Source organism: Perna viridis, chromosome 9 (genome assembly GCF_037379345.1).
Source record: "Perna viridis isolate PV_CMFRI_1.1 ecotype Kerala chromosome 9, ASM3737934v1, whole genome shotgun sequence".
Taxonomy (NCBI): domain Eukaryota; kingdom Metazoa; phylum Mollusca; class Bivalvia; order Mytilida; family Mytilidae; genus Perna; species Perna viridis.
In genome coordinates this window covers 5,184,446-5,201,465 of record NC_142453.1, presented here as the reverse complement: position 1 = coordinate 5,201,465, position 17,020 = coordinate 5,184,446, and the positions used below count along the sequence as shown (strand labels likewise).

General features: G+C 31.3%; 1 protein-coding gene across 1 annotated transcript; it reads right to left on the bottom strand.

Moving 5' to 3' along the window:
• Positions 1-2,812: 2,812 nt before the first annotated feature.
• Positions 2,813-7,224, bottom strand: LOC148606424 (uncharacterized). The gene is made up of 6 exons (XM_088544650.1): positions 7,153-7,224; positions 6,932-6,995; positions 6,428-6,459; positions 5,933-6,010; positions 5,424-5,532; positions 2,813-4,121 (listed from the first exon to the last, which is right to left on the bottom strand). The coding sequence occupies exons 1-6, from the start codon at positions 7,174-7,176 to the stop codon at positions 3,982-3,984; spliced, it is 447 nt and encodes a 148-aa protein (XP_088400776.1). The 5' UTR covers positions 7,177-7,224; the 3' UTR covers positions 2,813-3,981.
• Positions 7,225-17,020: the final 9,796 nt, after the last annotated feature.

Below are 17,020 nucleotides of genomic sequence, written 5' to 3'. Positions count from 1 at the left end.
ATCAATCACTGTTACTTTGATGCTTACATGAGATTGATATAATATTCAAACGTTCTTGTGATTTACAAGAGTTATGTCCCTCACCTAGATCTACCTCCTTAAATCTCCAGCACTGATTCATACTCAGAAAGTGTATATTGGAGGTTAATACTAGGTAAGCTTGGTGTTAAATAGCCACCAGTAACTCTACGAGATCGTCGAATTATTTTGTAGGGTGTCCATGAGAGACACAGACAGTGAAAGGCATATGCCAAATTTTATCCCTCGAAAGATTTCATCCAATAGAGTTTTCGTAAAATTAAATTTTGGTTTGTAATTTGCTGAAATGGTTAAAATGAAGTAGATTGCAAAAATCTGTAGAAGAAAATAACTCTTTGAATTGTTCATAATTTTAACGTTGAAAATATATTCTGAGTCAAATTCTTATCTGAAATCATAGTGAGTCTGACATAACATTGGAACGAAAAAGTAGGGAGATGAAATTTACTTTGTGCTGTCCATATATCATCTGCCTGGCTCTCGAGGAATTACGTAAGTATATTCATTCATTCATTCATTCATATCTTTAATTCCTTAATAAGAGATGAAATGACACAAATTAAAAAAAAATTAAAAAACACATATTAACAAAATCTTATGAACTATATATTTGCCAATAATACGTAATTGAAAATGGGTTTGTTCGATATAAGATTTAAGTTTTAAGAACACTTTCTAATCTGTTATAAGCAATTAATAAATACAAAATAGTCAACTGATATCTGACAAGTAGTTACTGACAATTTTGGTAATATTAAGTCATAATTATGGATTGGAGTTACATAGTATGTTGGATACATTGCGAAAAATGTTATAGTGGCCGTAAATAAATTATTGATGTATCAAATCATCTAAAAGTGACAATTTCCTGGTCCATGCTCCAACATTTTTAGTGGAGCCCGGGTTGTTCATTTACTTTTGCTACTTTGTATGTCTTATTTTGGTTATTTTTTATCATTAGTTGTGTTTGTCTATTTTCCATGTCTGGTCTTTGTCCCTTGATTACATACTTTTGATTTCCGCTAGAATTTTGGTTCTCTTACCTACTGAGTTGATCTTTTTGTTTTTATTGTCAGATATAATTGTTTTTCGTTCTTTTATTTGTAATTTAGTGTCTGTTAATGTTGTGGTAAGTATTATTCCTCGAAATAAGCACACAAAAACATTTTCCTCATTTATTTAGTAGTCTGTTACCAGTCCTGCGATTTTAATTTGCCATTTGTAGACTGCAAAAAGACAGGAAATGTTAAGTTTTAGTAACAAAACTTGCGAATTTAAGAAGGTCTATATACTAGGCCGCAAAAGGAAATACTTTAAATTTGTTAATAACTTTTTTAATCGTTTATTAAATATAACCACAAATACAAAGGAGATAATGAATTTTTTTAATGATGATACCAATTTCTTCAATAAAAAACGAACAACCATTTTGAGTCAAAATTCACCAAAATAAAAGGACACAAATCGCGCAAGCAACTTTTTAAGAAAAAGGTGTATGTAGAAGTTGAGTTTGATTTGACGAAACATCATGAAAAACAATCATTAATTTTCTGTGGTTTAATTCATAGCCTTTTTTGCAAATTGCAAAAAAATGTTTTAATTCTAATGTTTTTGCAGCCTTTGTGCAGGCGGTGTTGCCATAGATGTTACAGCGGTACGAGTTCGAGTCCCGCGGAGGGAACGACCAAACTTTGCATAGTTCTAACATCGTTGGGAATTTTTCAGACCCTTCTATACGTTTACATATCTTCCCTGAATCAATTTGATCCGATGGACCAGTGTAGCGTATAATATAAGTTTTATAAGTTTTATGCTGAAGAAGGATATCGGTAATCCGAAATATTCAATGTAAATTTTACCATCTGGTGATGTTAAACATATTTAGACGTTTATATGAGGATTTGAAAAATTCCCGACGATGTTAGAATTGTCAAATTTGCGAATCAAATTTTTGGTCGTTCCCTCCGTGGGACTCGAACTCGTACCGCTGTGACATCTATGGTAACACCGCCTGCACAAAGTCCAGCACCCTAGACCACTCGGCCAGCTAGGCTATATGAAAATATAGCTTTCGCTGGCCGGGTCATTCCTCCTCGTAGGATTATTCTATGATTGTAACTTAGTACACAGTGTTGTGTGTGTTTGTTTTCCCTGTCTAATCTTCATTCTTGAAATATATTCTTTTGAATTCTGCTCACATTTTGCTATTTCGAATGGTAGGTTCGAATGGTGTGTATTACATTGGATTAGTCCAAAGGCATATGAACAGAAAATTGACAATAGTTCATCAATAGCAATGTGAACAGGAAATTGACGGTGCTAAATGAAAAGCTGTTGAATACCTTATAGAGCTTATTGGAGCAGTATTATCTCGCATTAATCTCAAGAGGTAAAGCAAGCCACAATTAGGACATGTTAAATTCAGTGTTTATAGACAGATGCGATGGAATGACATTATCATCTTCTTTTTTGCGAATAAAATATATTAAACATCACTAGTAATTTCAAACTCGTCGACCGATATGACCACACAATTACATTCTCGTGTAGTCTAATTATTTACTTTATTTTTGTATGTGTGTGTGCGTCCCATATTTGGTACTTTATATTTTTCATAAATATGGTAAAAGTATAAATGTTCATTCTAAAAAGTCTCTTTCAAGCGGGAGATTGTTAACGACAAAATGTCCATAGAATTGTAATAAAATTTTAGTTAGCGGTTATTATTACGGTTTTTTCAACATTACAAATGAGAGAGAAAAAAACAATACAATAAAAGTATGGTTTTTAATATACACATGTATTTAAAGATACAATTACACTTATTGCATGGTCAGTATCAATTAACTTCCTTCGTGACTGATGGTATTCCTAAAAAATCCTTTGATAAATTAAAAGCGGTTTTAAGAACAATCAGCATTACCTCACTTAAACTTAACATCCTCAAGTACTATTAAATCACTAAATATACAAGTATATCAAAGGTCATGCGTGTAAGTATCAAAATTGATCTTATTCGTCTGACGTTGCAAAGGAATTGAAATTAATGCAGGGCTGCGCCTAGCTATGACCTCACATGTTTGATTTTTTTAAACCATCTTAAGATATGTCTCAGACGTAACGACGTATGCGTGTTAAGATAAACCTAGCAAAGTAGTTTTATCTATTGCTTAGTCAGGTCCATAAAATGTACTTGAAATATATAATTATATCAATTTTCCATACATGAAAATACAATTTCGATGTGAACATTGCCACAATGTATGAAACAAACCTAATCATTACAGATCCGCGAAGATATTTGCAATATCTATATAAAAAGCAAAAATACTCTTGAAAAAAGGTCCATGATGTCTCGAGTGGGTTATAGTCACAAAACCCTTGGGCTTACCATATTTTTTCAGTGTTTGTCTGAAAAATTAAAATTATATATAATCATAATGTCAAATGGAAAGCTACACGTCAGTTGCACGGTTGTCTGAAAAATTAAAATTATATATAATCATAATGTCAAATGGAAAGCTACACGTCAGTTGCACGGTCCTCAATTCGTTATGGTTTTAGTATAAGAGTTGCATGATTTGTTGTACTACTAACCATGATAAAGTAGATTCATTGGTGTTATACACAATTAATACTCAGGGATAGTTTCCTTCACAGATCCTCACTTGATAAATAAATCAGAAAAGTAATAGTTACATGCCAATAAACTGCTCGATTGCAGTGCATTTCAATAAATTTATAATCATCTCTTAAAAAAGTGGTATGGCCATTCATAAGTTCTGGTTGTATTGATAGTGGAAAAAGACTCTTTGTCTTACCATTTTCATCTACTGTCTGATTCTTACAGAGATGGGTACCTAGTAAAACATTAACAAAGCCAAATATGTCTTATGTTCAACGTAAGTCATTTCAGAGTAAATATGCATTGAAGAGCATGTATCACGTGGCGTGTTTTCTTGTCCAGTCTGCTGCAGTCTTATTGAATCTTTTAATGTCCGATTTGTACATTTTTCCTGCTTCGGGGAACAATGGATCATCCGGGTTTGGATTCGTTAGTAGTGCTGTTATAGATAGTAATACTGAAATTGAAAAAAAAAACTTTGTGAAAACGAAAAAATACCAGAATTAGGAATTGCAAGGACGCTCTTTTTGGTAATGAGCAGAGGTAGTAATGAAATGACTGGAGGGTATCATTAGTTTTGTTCAGTCATATTGGGGGACCATATTTCTTTCTTAATATTGCTCCCAAAAGATTAGCTATTTAAGTATTTAATCGACCTCTTACAATTGATTCATTTTGCCTCCTAACGACACCGGTTATAAAAGCACGAGTGAATATGAATATTTGATTTAAGTGAACTAAGTAAACTTTTTTTTATTATTTGTATATGAAAACTATATATATATATATATATATATTTGGTCTAGGAAGGTATCTTAAAGTGTTATTGAATACTGTGAAATTAATAACTTACAGCAGATACAGGGGTAAAGGTGTGGATGTTATCTGACGATATTTAGATTCATTATGAACTTGTTGACTATTGTGGTAGACCAATTTATAATTTATTTTCCTTTTTGATATGTAGTACCCTGTATAGCATGACACGAATAATACGATAGATGGACGCTTACACTTCCCTTGCACTTGGCTAAGATTGTTTTATCTATGCGGGTTTCTGTGTATGTTTCCTTGAACATAAAATATTGGATATTAATCGTTTTATTCTTTGATTTCACGGAATCATTGTTAGTATTGAAAGAAGACAAAGTCCTCATTACGATCATCTTAATGATTTTAACATGTGACATTATATTCACTGGACGTTTGATTTTAGTCTGAAAGGAAACGAATGAAATATATCCTAGGCATTTGTTGGAATATGAAAATCCTAGTGACTGGAATGGTTATTTTTAACCCTAATAATTCAGTCCTTTTTCTTTCCGATTCCTCCATGTTTTTATACCTTATACCTTATATGTACATATATTTTGCTAATTACTGGTACTTAGAAAATAAACACTTTTTATGAGCAACTCGACGTGTGTTTCTAGAAAAGCAGAGGACGCTTACCCTATCGGTGCACCTTGTCCATGCTCCCAGTTTTTAGTGGAGTCCGAGTTGCTCATTTGCTTTTTTACTGTGTATGTATGATTTTAGTTACTCTATGTTCTTTGTTGTGTATGTCTGTTTCCATGTCTGGTCTTTGTCCCTGAATTACATTCTTTTGATCACCGCTATAACCTTGGTTCCTTTGATTACTCTTTCAATACTATTAATGACTCAAATTTCAATACTCTTAATGACTTACATTTTGATAGTTTACTGGCTTACAATTTGAAAGTTTACTGACTTACATTTTGATACTTTAATGACTTACATTTTGATACTGTTAAAGCTGGAGACCATTGTGAACGTAGTAAATCTAAACAAATATCTCCATTGTTCCCATTAATATTTGGGTGGTATATTTTTGTGGTAAACTTGACCTGAAATGAAATCATAAAAACTGAAAATTCATTTGTTTAATACAAGAGACCTTCTGTGTTTCGAATATATATATATATTCTATATATATATATATCTAGAGCGCTGGACTTTGTGCAGGCGGTGTTGCCACAGATGTCACAGCGATACGAGTTCGAGTCCCGCTAAGGGTACGACCAAAAATTTGCTTCGCAGTTTTATTTTCATTTTTTTTTACAGTTATGTCCACCAGCAGTAACATCGTCCCAGTTGTTTCTTAATACAAAATGTCAAATAAATTAAATATTGCAAATTACGGTATGCTAAAGGTCATATGTCCATGAAAATGAAAAATCACAATTTCAACGAATGATACGGTCTTTATAGTATCAGCCTGTCGATGGGATTTTTCTCAATACGTACCTTTGGTGGTTTGAAGGGATAGTCTGCTGGGAATGTCAGACGTAGAAAAAATATTCCACCAGAATATGGACATCCGGTCTATAAACAAAAAATAAGGACATTTTCAAATCAAAACTACGACTGAAACCGAATGTATTTGACGACATGCTGTTAGGAATAAAAAAAAAATAATGCTGGTTTCATATCACATTGTTTTCAAAAAGACTTTTGACATCTTTAAAGAAAATGTGTATGTCAATACAAATTTATATATTAATTTTTAATCTCAAGGTAATGATTTAAAGATTTAAAAGGTTGGCGATTTTTTTTTTTAAGTTTGTGTCTTAAGAAAAAAATCTTTCTTCAAGTGTATTCACAGCGTTGTCGATTGACAATTTAAAAACACAAAATCCATGAATAAGAAGTTGGAAGTCCACACATAGAACGGAAGAATTTTATTGGTGCATGCGAAAGCAGAAAAAAACCCATCTAACTTGGGATGTATAATGTACTCACCGGGCCCGTTATACTACCCTCCCATGTATAAACTGTATAAAAGATAAAAAAAAAACAGATGTTAGAATTACATAGTATAATCAGTATTAGATTAATTATTGGGATTCATTAATGGTTTAATTGTCCTCTTTATTGGTTCATTTTAGTGAATCCTATTTTCTCATCAGTTTTCTTCATATCCTGCAACTCCTTCCTTTTCCGGAGTATTTATTTTCACAGCAAACGTAAGTACCGACATGTAAAATTACGGGACACAGTTTTATCATATAATTCGTAAAAACATTCATGACCGATCGATAATAATGGTACATACATCGGGGCATGCGTCACCATCAAATCCCAAATAAAAATTTGCACATTTAACACTGTGCGAAATTTGAATGATAATTGTCCAATACTTTTTTGCGTTAAATGTAACTATGTACATTGGGTATGATTAATCGAAAGACGTTACCTTCGGTAACGCCAGTAAGAAAACACGCAAAAAAAACGAACACAACTTACGATCGTCATTTACAGGTCCTGCTGAGCATCCAGGAGGAGGATTCTTTGATATATCCAGATATTCCTAAAAATGGAATAAAACTTTGTAATGATAATCTGATTTTTCACACATTAACAAAGAACGCCAATGTCCTTCCTCGACTCTTTATTATAATTTCCTCTCTTTTTTATTCCGTTTTCATTTGCATTCTCATATTGCTGGTATATTTTATAGTACTTACCTTGTTCAAACGTTTTGTAGACATAATAAGTATTTTATAATCTTTCAGAAAATATTTTACTATTTCTAAAATGTCGTTTGTATTTCGATAGTGGGTTATATACTTACGGGAGTTTTGGAAATTTTCAAATGAAATGACTAAACTAGAAATTTATTTTCTTATTCTTATATCATGTCTCTTGGAAAACACCTGTCCTATATTTAGAAAATGTCAAAATAGTGATGATTAATTCCTTCTAATCGATAATATATCTGACGTTGTTTGATGTATATGCAATGATATGAATTTCTTTTGACATTGCTCTTCCCTTTACTATGCTTTAAATATAAACAAAAATGTTTGGTGTCAATTAAGGGGTTGACAAGGAATTTACATATTTAATACACTTCATCATAATAAAAAGAAAAACCTCAAAGATTGACATCCTCTTTCAGAGTAAACTTTTCGATTATTAGGAAGAGTTTACTATTATAATAATGCATATATTGTTTCAACTATCCACTACATAATTATATGTTAATTATTGTGTCATGACTATTTTTATCATGTTGCGCTCACCTTTCAATAAACAAATTTCATGTTTGTTTAATTTAAATAAGGAGCCGTTTATCAGTAATATTCTAAAAATAGACGGCGTACATTGTATTTAACAATGCTTTCAGTCTATTTAAAAGTTCTATTTAGAATGATGACATTGTCCCTTAGTTCTTTCATAAGAATCTACTTGAGTATGGTAATTTTAGTGCGTATTCCAATCTGTGAAATACATGTATCACACCATAGATTTTCACTATAAACTACTGGTTTCGTGTTTATGCCTTTTGTTTAATACTGTACATGGGGTGTATAGAACCTTTCCGCTGTTTTCTTGAACACTTTTGCAACAGTGTACGTAAGATAATACAAGAATACCAGTCTAATGTTTATATTTCGATATGCTATAATCGGTAATAGGCTTGTTAACATCATGTTGTGAATTTGGTTTTTTTTTTATTTTATTTTGTAATGTTCATGTTGTTGAGTAAATAAAAATTGGAAATTTGTGTACATTTGTACTGTGATTGTTTATAAACAATTGTACACGTAAGATGTTGCATCGCGACTAAATTCATCACTGCTATACTGTTAAAGTCTTCATCATGAACTCGTAGATGGTTATGGTACTAGTATATCTAACTGCACCATGAGAACTGGTTTGTTCACCGTCTCATAGTTTTTTTCTTTCGTCTACCTCGGACATGACACTTAAGAGCAACTCGGTGGGTGTTTCTAGAACGGCAGAGATCGCATACCTTGCCCAGTTTTTACTGGAGTCCTTATTACTTACATTCCTCTTTTCTATGCGAGTGTTCTTTGTACGTCTATTTTTTTGGTCTAGTCCCTGGATCAAGTTATTTACCAGCGTTCAAATCCTGATTCCCTTGATTTCCCATTTATTATTATTATTTTTTTTTTTGTATACAGGAAATTAGTTATCTCTAATTGCGAAAGAAAAAGATAGGGTGTAACATGTATTCCTGTTTTTATTTATTTTAATTTTGCCCAAAGATGGATGCTGAAAGTAAATTTGCACAGTTGTTATAATCGGATAATCAAAAGACAAGATCTAACTTTTGTTGCAATCCGATGTAATTGTGATTACTTTTCCAAACATTAATGGCTTTAAGAAATTTTGTAATAATTAATTTCATTTAATCTTACTTTTGGAAAAGTAATTGCAATGTAATCAGTTCATTCCGGATCCATCTCTGACCACAAGACCATGACAACAACTCGATCGATCACGTAACACATATAACATTTGAACGGAAAACATGCGCATCACCTTACACAGTGGGCACAAAGTTTAAGACCCGCAAGCCTCCTTAAAGCACATTACATCTGGTAACATTTTTCACATTTTTCACCAGAAAGTAAATGTATTACCACGTTTTTCCCAAAAAGTTGAACTTGAAGCATTGCTTTCTGAAAAAAATCTACAAATATTTGATACTTATATGTTTTTTAATCAAGATAAACAGACGGTAATGTACATTGTAATTCATAAAAAATGTTTTGGAGGACCAATTAGATAAAAGAAATCCATGCCATGCATCTAGATTGTAGTTCCGTTGAAAGAGTAACCCAGGAAACCAAGATTCGAGCGAAAATCAAAAGAATATATTCAAAAGACAGACTAGACAGGGGAAATAGACACACGCAACAAAGAGCATGAAATAACCAACAAAAAACAACAATACGTACATAAAAACAAATGTATATATAAGCAATACAAACTCCACTGAAAACTAGGAGCATGGAACAGGTACACCGGTAGGGTAAGCATAAATAAATCAAATACTAATGATACAAATCAGGCAGAAAATTAAACAAAAATAGCCTGAATAAAAATTCCAAATAAATCAAAATTATACCTCTTTTTCAACTATACTTCTTTACAGAATACTGTTATTACATTGCATTTGCAGCTACAAGCAATTCATTTTGTCTTAATTTCTTGCATTAACTTTTCTCACCTTTTTTTCAACATAGGATCTCAAATAATCTGCATCAACCATTTTGCACCTGTGCCTATAAATACTGGGTAGCGATCGTCCCCCGTGTCTTACACCGCGCTTAAAGTATTTTATTACCACAAAAGATAGACTTAACTATGTCCATCAAAGAGAAGATTTGACGTCTCTGGTTTCTTTCAAACCACAAAATGTACAATTATTTGTGTGGTCTCAAGTATTTAACTATCATACCAATTTTCATTGCAATCGTTTAAATTTTGATTTATGGCCACCGGTTCCTTTCAAGAATGTCATTTATGTACAAATTGAGATGTATAAAATGTATGTTTCACCTGGCTGGTTTATGCGAAGCGTAAACGAAGTCTCATTAGTCGATAACTTTAACGTTTATCTACATTTCTAGAAAGAAAAGGGAAATTCGTGGGCAGTATGCATGGTTTTTAACGTTTGAGGAATGTTAGAAATACATATTCGGTTAGCGTTTAACGTATCAGCTGTGTATCGATAGAAATGCCATAAATGTGTTTCAACAAATACAAATTGAAATAGTACCGTGTCGTTTTCTCGAAGAAGAAGATGATGATTTTATTTCCAAATTAAAAATGTCCCACATGACCATGTCTATAATTAAGTACAAATAATTATTATTTATACAAAAAACCAACATAACTTTATACAACACACAAAATGTGTAATGATGACAAGGACCAATGTGTTATAAAACAATGTTACATCCTGGGATTGACATGAACCTCATGCATAGACTTTAACCCTACATTGCCTCAATTTCAGAATACAATCATTATAAATGCAATGTTACTAAAGTACAAATGGTACCAAAGGACGATGCTCGAGACAATGTTTCTTTGATATAATTATATTTTAATTAATATCTACATGTATTTATGTAAAATATGATGTATCTTATTGTATGCATAAATTATTAAATATGCATATGATATACATTTTTTAAAAATTACCATGCCATTACATATCACATGATAAATAGGCAGGCAATGACAGCAAAACTTTTTTTAATATTTTTTTTATATTTTACTCTTCAAGATCTAATTATATATAAAAGCTTAACTTTCCGTATTTTCATTGTACAAAAGCAAAAAAATCCTGGTTTAATCTACCTAAGTTTGATAAGTACATTTATAGGGAAGAGTAATCAATGTGACCATTATTCCAGACACATACAACAAAGAACATAAAATAACCAATATAATACGTACAAAGCCACAAAAGTAAATGAGCAACTCGGACTCCACTAAAAAATCGGAGTATGGACCAGTAATGTATTTGAAACACATTTGCCAAAAAATAAGTGCATGGCTAGGATTAAAGAAAAAGATAAGGCGGTGACATGAAAATGACGCTTTTTAGTAAAAAGTGAGTTTTCGAATAAAGAACAAAAACGGTACAAAAATTGTTAGATACCATTAAAAAGCTCGGTTTTTTTAGCTTTTATGTGAGTGTATAGCTCATAGTTTTTATTATAAAATTATAGCTAAAGAACAAACAAAAGAAATCCCCTCTCCCCCAAAAAATCCATAGAAATTCCGCGAATACGGAGATCAACAAAGGATATTATAGATTGGTAAGACCTTTGCAAGCAGGCTAGATTTTAAGTCTGGTTTTAATTTAACAAATCCTATTTGTTGTTAGCTTAAATATAACAGGACTTATGGAGGTTGAATGAATACCTATGGCAATATAAGTGTATCATGTATATATGAAAGAAAGCACATTATTTCATTATTATGTTTTTATAATGATAAGGCTATAAAACAATAATAAGAATTAGCTAGTTATCAAAATTCAATTACAAATTGAAAAAAATAGCTAATATTTCATTTGAAGTGGGACCTTGTAAAGAAAAATTAGAAATTTCAGATTTGTACTTTCCAATTTTTTTAGTTAAGTTCTGTTTCTGTAGACGAATTAAATCAGTCATGACAATTCTTTTCCTGAAATATACATGGTGTTGGTTGTAATGGAGCAATTTAAAGCGATTCGTGATCATGATTACATTCTAAAACATGCGGATTTGCTAGGACAGTTTAACCTCATCTTATCTTAAGCATTTGTAACTGAACTAATACAGTCTAGCAAATGTTTACAGTAAAAATAAATCCCACATGCATGTATAAAGCATCATTTCTTTTACATTTTACAGTTCAATATAATTGATCTATAGATTTTCATTTTGTCATGGTGAAATACAATTCAATGCCTAAATATTTTGAGTTTGTACTGAATAATGCTCTGATAAACAGCTGTAAGAAGTTCTTCAACAAATAAGTATTTTTTTTCAACCTTGTTGTTTGCTAGTTTTGATAAACAGCTTATTAAGTTTGTTTTTTTCTGTCTTTTTTCAAATACTTTCAGTTTATTCACAATTACAAGGGAATATTTTTAACACAGACTATATTCTTACGATTGCTAGGCTTTCACTTTTTATCTTCTGAACTTCTATATGTGATGTTATCAATTAAATGAAAGCAAAATGAATTTGATAGAAAAATTTAATATAGATATTATCATTTCGGCATCTTTTTCTTATTAGAAGCTTAATCGCTTCTTTCATACTTAAAGTATACATGCATATCAGAAGCAATTAGACTATTGTTTACTAATACTTTTTTTTATATATTGACTGAAAGTTGTTTTTTTTCAAAATGCAATTTTACATTTTTCATTTAATTATAAAAGTTTAAGATAGTTGTACTGCTTTTCATCAATTGGTAATACAGAAACCTACATAAAGTCGCTTTAAGGAGGTAGACATAGGGTAAAGGACACAACTCTCGCAAGTCATTGGACAGTTTGTATGCAACATATTACATCAATCTCCTGTAAGCACCAAAGTAACTTGGACTAATTTAATTCTCTTTCAAATGGAAGCTTGATAGACTTTTTGAAATTGAATATGATACAAACATACCACTGATTTGAAGAGTTATGTCCCTTACCCTTAAGGTTTTGTTTATAGGACGGGATCTGTTGTGTGGAAAATAAATGAAGATAAAATAAAATTGTGCGATTCAGAAGGCACAGGATTTTGGCCACAAATAATCTATGAATCAATTTTATGTAGCTAAGTTGATATAGTATGAAACTTTTTGCGATCATTTCTGGATATTTTGATAGAAACTTACAATTCATTCACGAACGGTTGATTTTTAATTAAAAATTTGCCCATTTGATGAGAAATCCCATGACAAACGACAAATATAAAGTACCTTATCGCAAATCCTTAAGTTTTTAGATGATAGCTATGAAGAAATATTCTAAATACTTTTAATTAAAGATTCGGATTTCATCGTATTTTTATTAGAATCAATCATGTAGTGTCGAAAAAAATATATTTTAAGAGTTAACCAATTTATCCAAATGACTGATGAAATATGTTATGTTGTATCATAATATATATGTTTGGAGTTCATTTTGTGTTTTATGATCATTGTTAGGAAAAAATAAACATATTTGGCACATAACAAAGAAACTAAACCGTTACATTGCAATTTTTTTAAAATCTGAAAATTACCTTTTTCAGGTTTTTGTGGTCACAAATAATTTCTGACGAAAATAAGCCGTTTCAACATTTTTGTTACACTTAAATGTATTTGGTCTCTGCTAGGCGATTTTAATACGGTGGGGTAAAATTTTTAGTTTGATTTCCTTTTTTCAATAGGTAATTTTTTATACCCAAACAGTAAAAGGGAGTATCTGCTTTTTATGCCATTTGTTTTAACGAAAAGAAATGACAGTAAAATATTTCAAAGACTTAGATATGATCTTGTGCCCTACTTTTAGACTCTGGTTTCAACGATGCATTTATTTAAAAAAAAACGGGCTGATTTATGTCACTAATGTCCAACTAACGTAACTTAGAACAGTCTGAAGTAAATCAATTAGAACTGGACAATAAATGCAATGATCTTATAACGATAATCCATTATGAAATGAACTCTTAATTAAAGAAGTGCAAAGTTAACTGTGTGGATGGCGGGAGCAGAAGCGGAGGAGAATAAAGATACCGTGGTGGGCGACAGGCTTACGGAACTCTGGAACGAAGTGTGTGTAGCAGAACGGAGGTGGAACAAATGTAATAACAATGACCAAAAACAATTAAGACATATTTTTCTGCAAAACGAAAAATATTCGATAAAAACTGTCAAACTGCTAAAAGACAACACTGGTACCGTAGTCAGGAAGAACTTTAAATGTACAAAATTCAGATTCTCGTGAATTCTGGCGAAAATTGGTAAAGTCGGCATTGGTAATGATCGACAGAAGTACATTCCAATGGGAGTAACATTAGGTGATGGTTCTATTTGTACTGATAGTGAAACTGTTCTAGTGAAATGGAAAAATTCATTTGAAACACTTTTAAATTGTCATGATGCAAACAACTTTTCAGATAATCATGTATTAGACAATGGCTCTGGTGTATATTTCGACCTCTGAGATAAGTTTTGATGAGGTATTAAAGATATTAACAAAAGCTAATAATGGTAAAGCGCCAGGGATTGATATGATACCTGTAGAATTGTATAAAAATAATGTTTTTGTTGGTATAATACAAAGGTTATTTAATGTATGTTTTAAATATAGTAAAACTCCCACTGTGTGGAGTAAAGGAATTATAACACCTATACCAAAATGTTCAACATCAGACCCGAGAGATCCTCGGTCATACAGAGGAATTACTCTAGCACCTTGTTCATAAAAATTATATTGCAGTATTCTGAATAACAGAATTGTGTGTGTCTTGGATAGAATCAAGAAATATTTTACATGATGAGCAAAATGGTTTCCGTAGTAGTAGAGGTACAATTGATCATTTAAGTACAATTTCGTCTATTGTTGAGACCAGAAAATTGAGAAAATTGTCTACATTTACTGTGTTTGTTGATTTTAAAAAGGTGTATGATACAGTTAATAGAAATTTATTATTCAGTGATTTAAATCAACTGGGTATTAGTACACACTTTTTTAATACTGTTAAAAATATATATTATCATGTTTATTGTTCAATTAAACTGAACGGTAATATTACCGAATGGTTTACTGTCAATTCAGGTTTAAAACAGGGTTGTGTGTTATCTCCTGTACTGTTTAACATTTATATTAATAGTCTTGTTACTGATGTAGAGACATTAGATATAGGTATTGTCATTTATGGTGAAAAGGTTAATATTCTTTTATATGCAGACGATATAGTACTCATTGCAGAGTCTGAAAATGATCTTCAGTTGTTATCAGATGTGCTTAATACATGGTGTAATAAAAAGCTACTTAGTGTTAACTTAGATAAAACTAAAATTGTACATTTTAGAACTCCTTCTATGAATTGAACAAGTAGAATTTTTTTTCATATGGTGACAGACAAATATGTGTTGTTGATAGCTATACTTATCTTGGTTTATTATATTGACTGAGCACCTTTATTATAACAAAATGGCAAAAGCTGTTGCAAGGTCAGCCAGTAGAGCTCTTAGTTTATTAATTGTAAAGAGTAAAACACAGAGGTTTCCACTATAAAACTTTTACCAAATTTTATGATCGCTTAATCTGGTCTGTAGTTAGCTATGGTTCAGCGATCTGGGGCACCAGAGATTTTTCATGGTTAAATACTGTCCAGGAGAGCTATTCGGTATTTTATTGGTCTAGGTAAACAAGCTCCTAATGATGCCATTAATGGAGATACGGGCTGGAGACCTCCGAGTGTTAAACAATGGAGCTGTTTTTTTTAGACATTGGGCTAGAGTTAATGTTATGCCCATGGATAAAGTTAATCATAGAGTTTTCGTATGGTGCCATAGAAATTCTATCAGTAATAAGAAAAAATTGGTGTTTTAGACTTATGGCAAAATTCAGAGGATGTGACTTAGTTCTATATACAGATTTACATAATACATTTTATAAGAATTTAATTTAATTGAAGAGATGTTGTTTCATAAATATAAAATTGAATGGCAGCGGAGAAATTTATCCAATGATGTAGGGGAAAAAATTAAGAATTTATATACTTTTTAAAACTACTTTTGAAGCAGAATTATATATAAGTAAAACTATTACTCACAGATATAAAGGTACATTTGCAAAATTTAGGTGTGGCGTAGCGTATTGAAACAGGTCGGTATGAAAACAAAGAGGTCAAATAACGAGTATGTTTTTACGTAGTGATCAGGTTGGGGATGAGAAACATATGTTATTAGCTTGCCCTCTATATGTAGATTTGCGAGAACAATTATTCTATGAAGTCAAAGGTGTAAATAGAGGCTTTGATATTTTATCTGATGATGATAAATTTGTTTTAGGTTTCAAAGTGTTGAATGCTTTGATATAATTGCGAAAACCTGCTTTAATGTTTTAAATAGAGGAAATGTTTTTCTGTATTCATGATAACATTTTATTTTTTAAGCTGAGTTACTTTTTACAAGTGTGTTTATACCGGTATATCTCTTTTTCATGTTTTATAGACTCTCATAATTCTTTACAGAACGGTACATGTACTTTTTTTATATATGATAATCTTTTAATTATTGTATATACTATGTTTTATTATAATATTGACATGTCTTATGTTGTACACGTGGTGAGACTTTAATAAAACATTGAATCTGAATCCGGCCATATCTATCAACCTATATAGGTCTGCTAAAATCCCTCTTGGGTGGTTTCATTATCTGGCCCAAGGACTATCATTTCATCGTTTTTTTTTTTCTTTTTCTTATTCTTGTTTTTTTTTGTTTGTTTGTTTTTGTTTATGTTTTGTTTTTGGTTTTTGGTTTTTTTGGGGTTTTTTTTTTTGTTTTTTTTTGTTTTTTTTTGTTTTTTGTTTTTTTTTCGTATTTTGGTCGTTTTTTTGTTGTTGTTTTTTTTCATTTTTATATAATGTAGTTTGATTTGTTTATCTTTTTAGTTCATTTCGATTGTTTATCTTTGGATGTTGTTGTTGTTTTTCTTTTCACTTTATTTATAGGTTTCAAATCAACAGGAATGCATTTTTCCATTGGGGGAAGTCCATTGTGATGAAATGTTGTGCATTGTTAAGGTTATTTTCCCGCCCATAGACCCTTTTGTGATAACGTCGGGATAGTCGATGAGCATGCGTACAGCATCCTCAATACACACTTCCGCGAGGACAATTCTTTTGTTCTACTCAAGCTCTACCTCGCGGAAGTGTATATTGAGCATGCTCACCATCTTACCACAAAAGGGTCTATTCTTACAAGTACATGTAGCAATAAAACCAAGTAAGTTATTGATATTTATTTGGAATTGTCCAAACATCATATAATATACAAAACAACATAGTAACGAATTAAATAGCACCG

Bases quoted from the DNA above. Each gene is read 5' to 3' on its own strand.
- LOC148606424 (XM_088544650.1), bottom strand. From the start codon at position 7,176: ATGTCTACAAAACGTTTGAACAAG. The intron at 6,996-7,152 runs GTAAGTACTATA...TTCCATTTTTAG, and splicing joins CTACAAAACGTTTGAACAAG to GAATATCTGGATATATCAAA. The intron at 5,533-5,932 runs GTACGTATTGAG...ATTTCATTTCAG, and splicing joins ATCCCTTCAAACCACCAAAG to GTCAAGTTTACCACAAAAAT.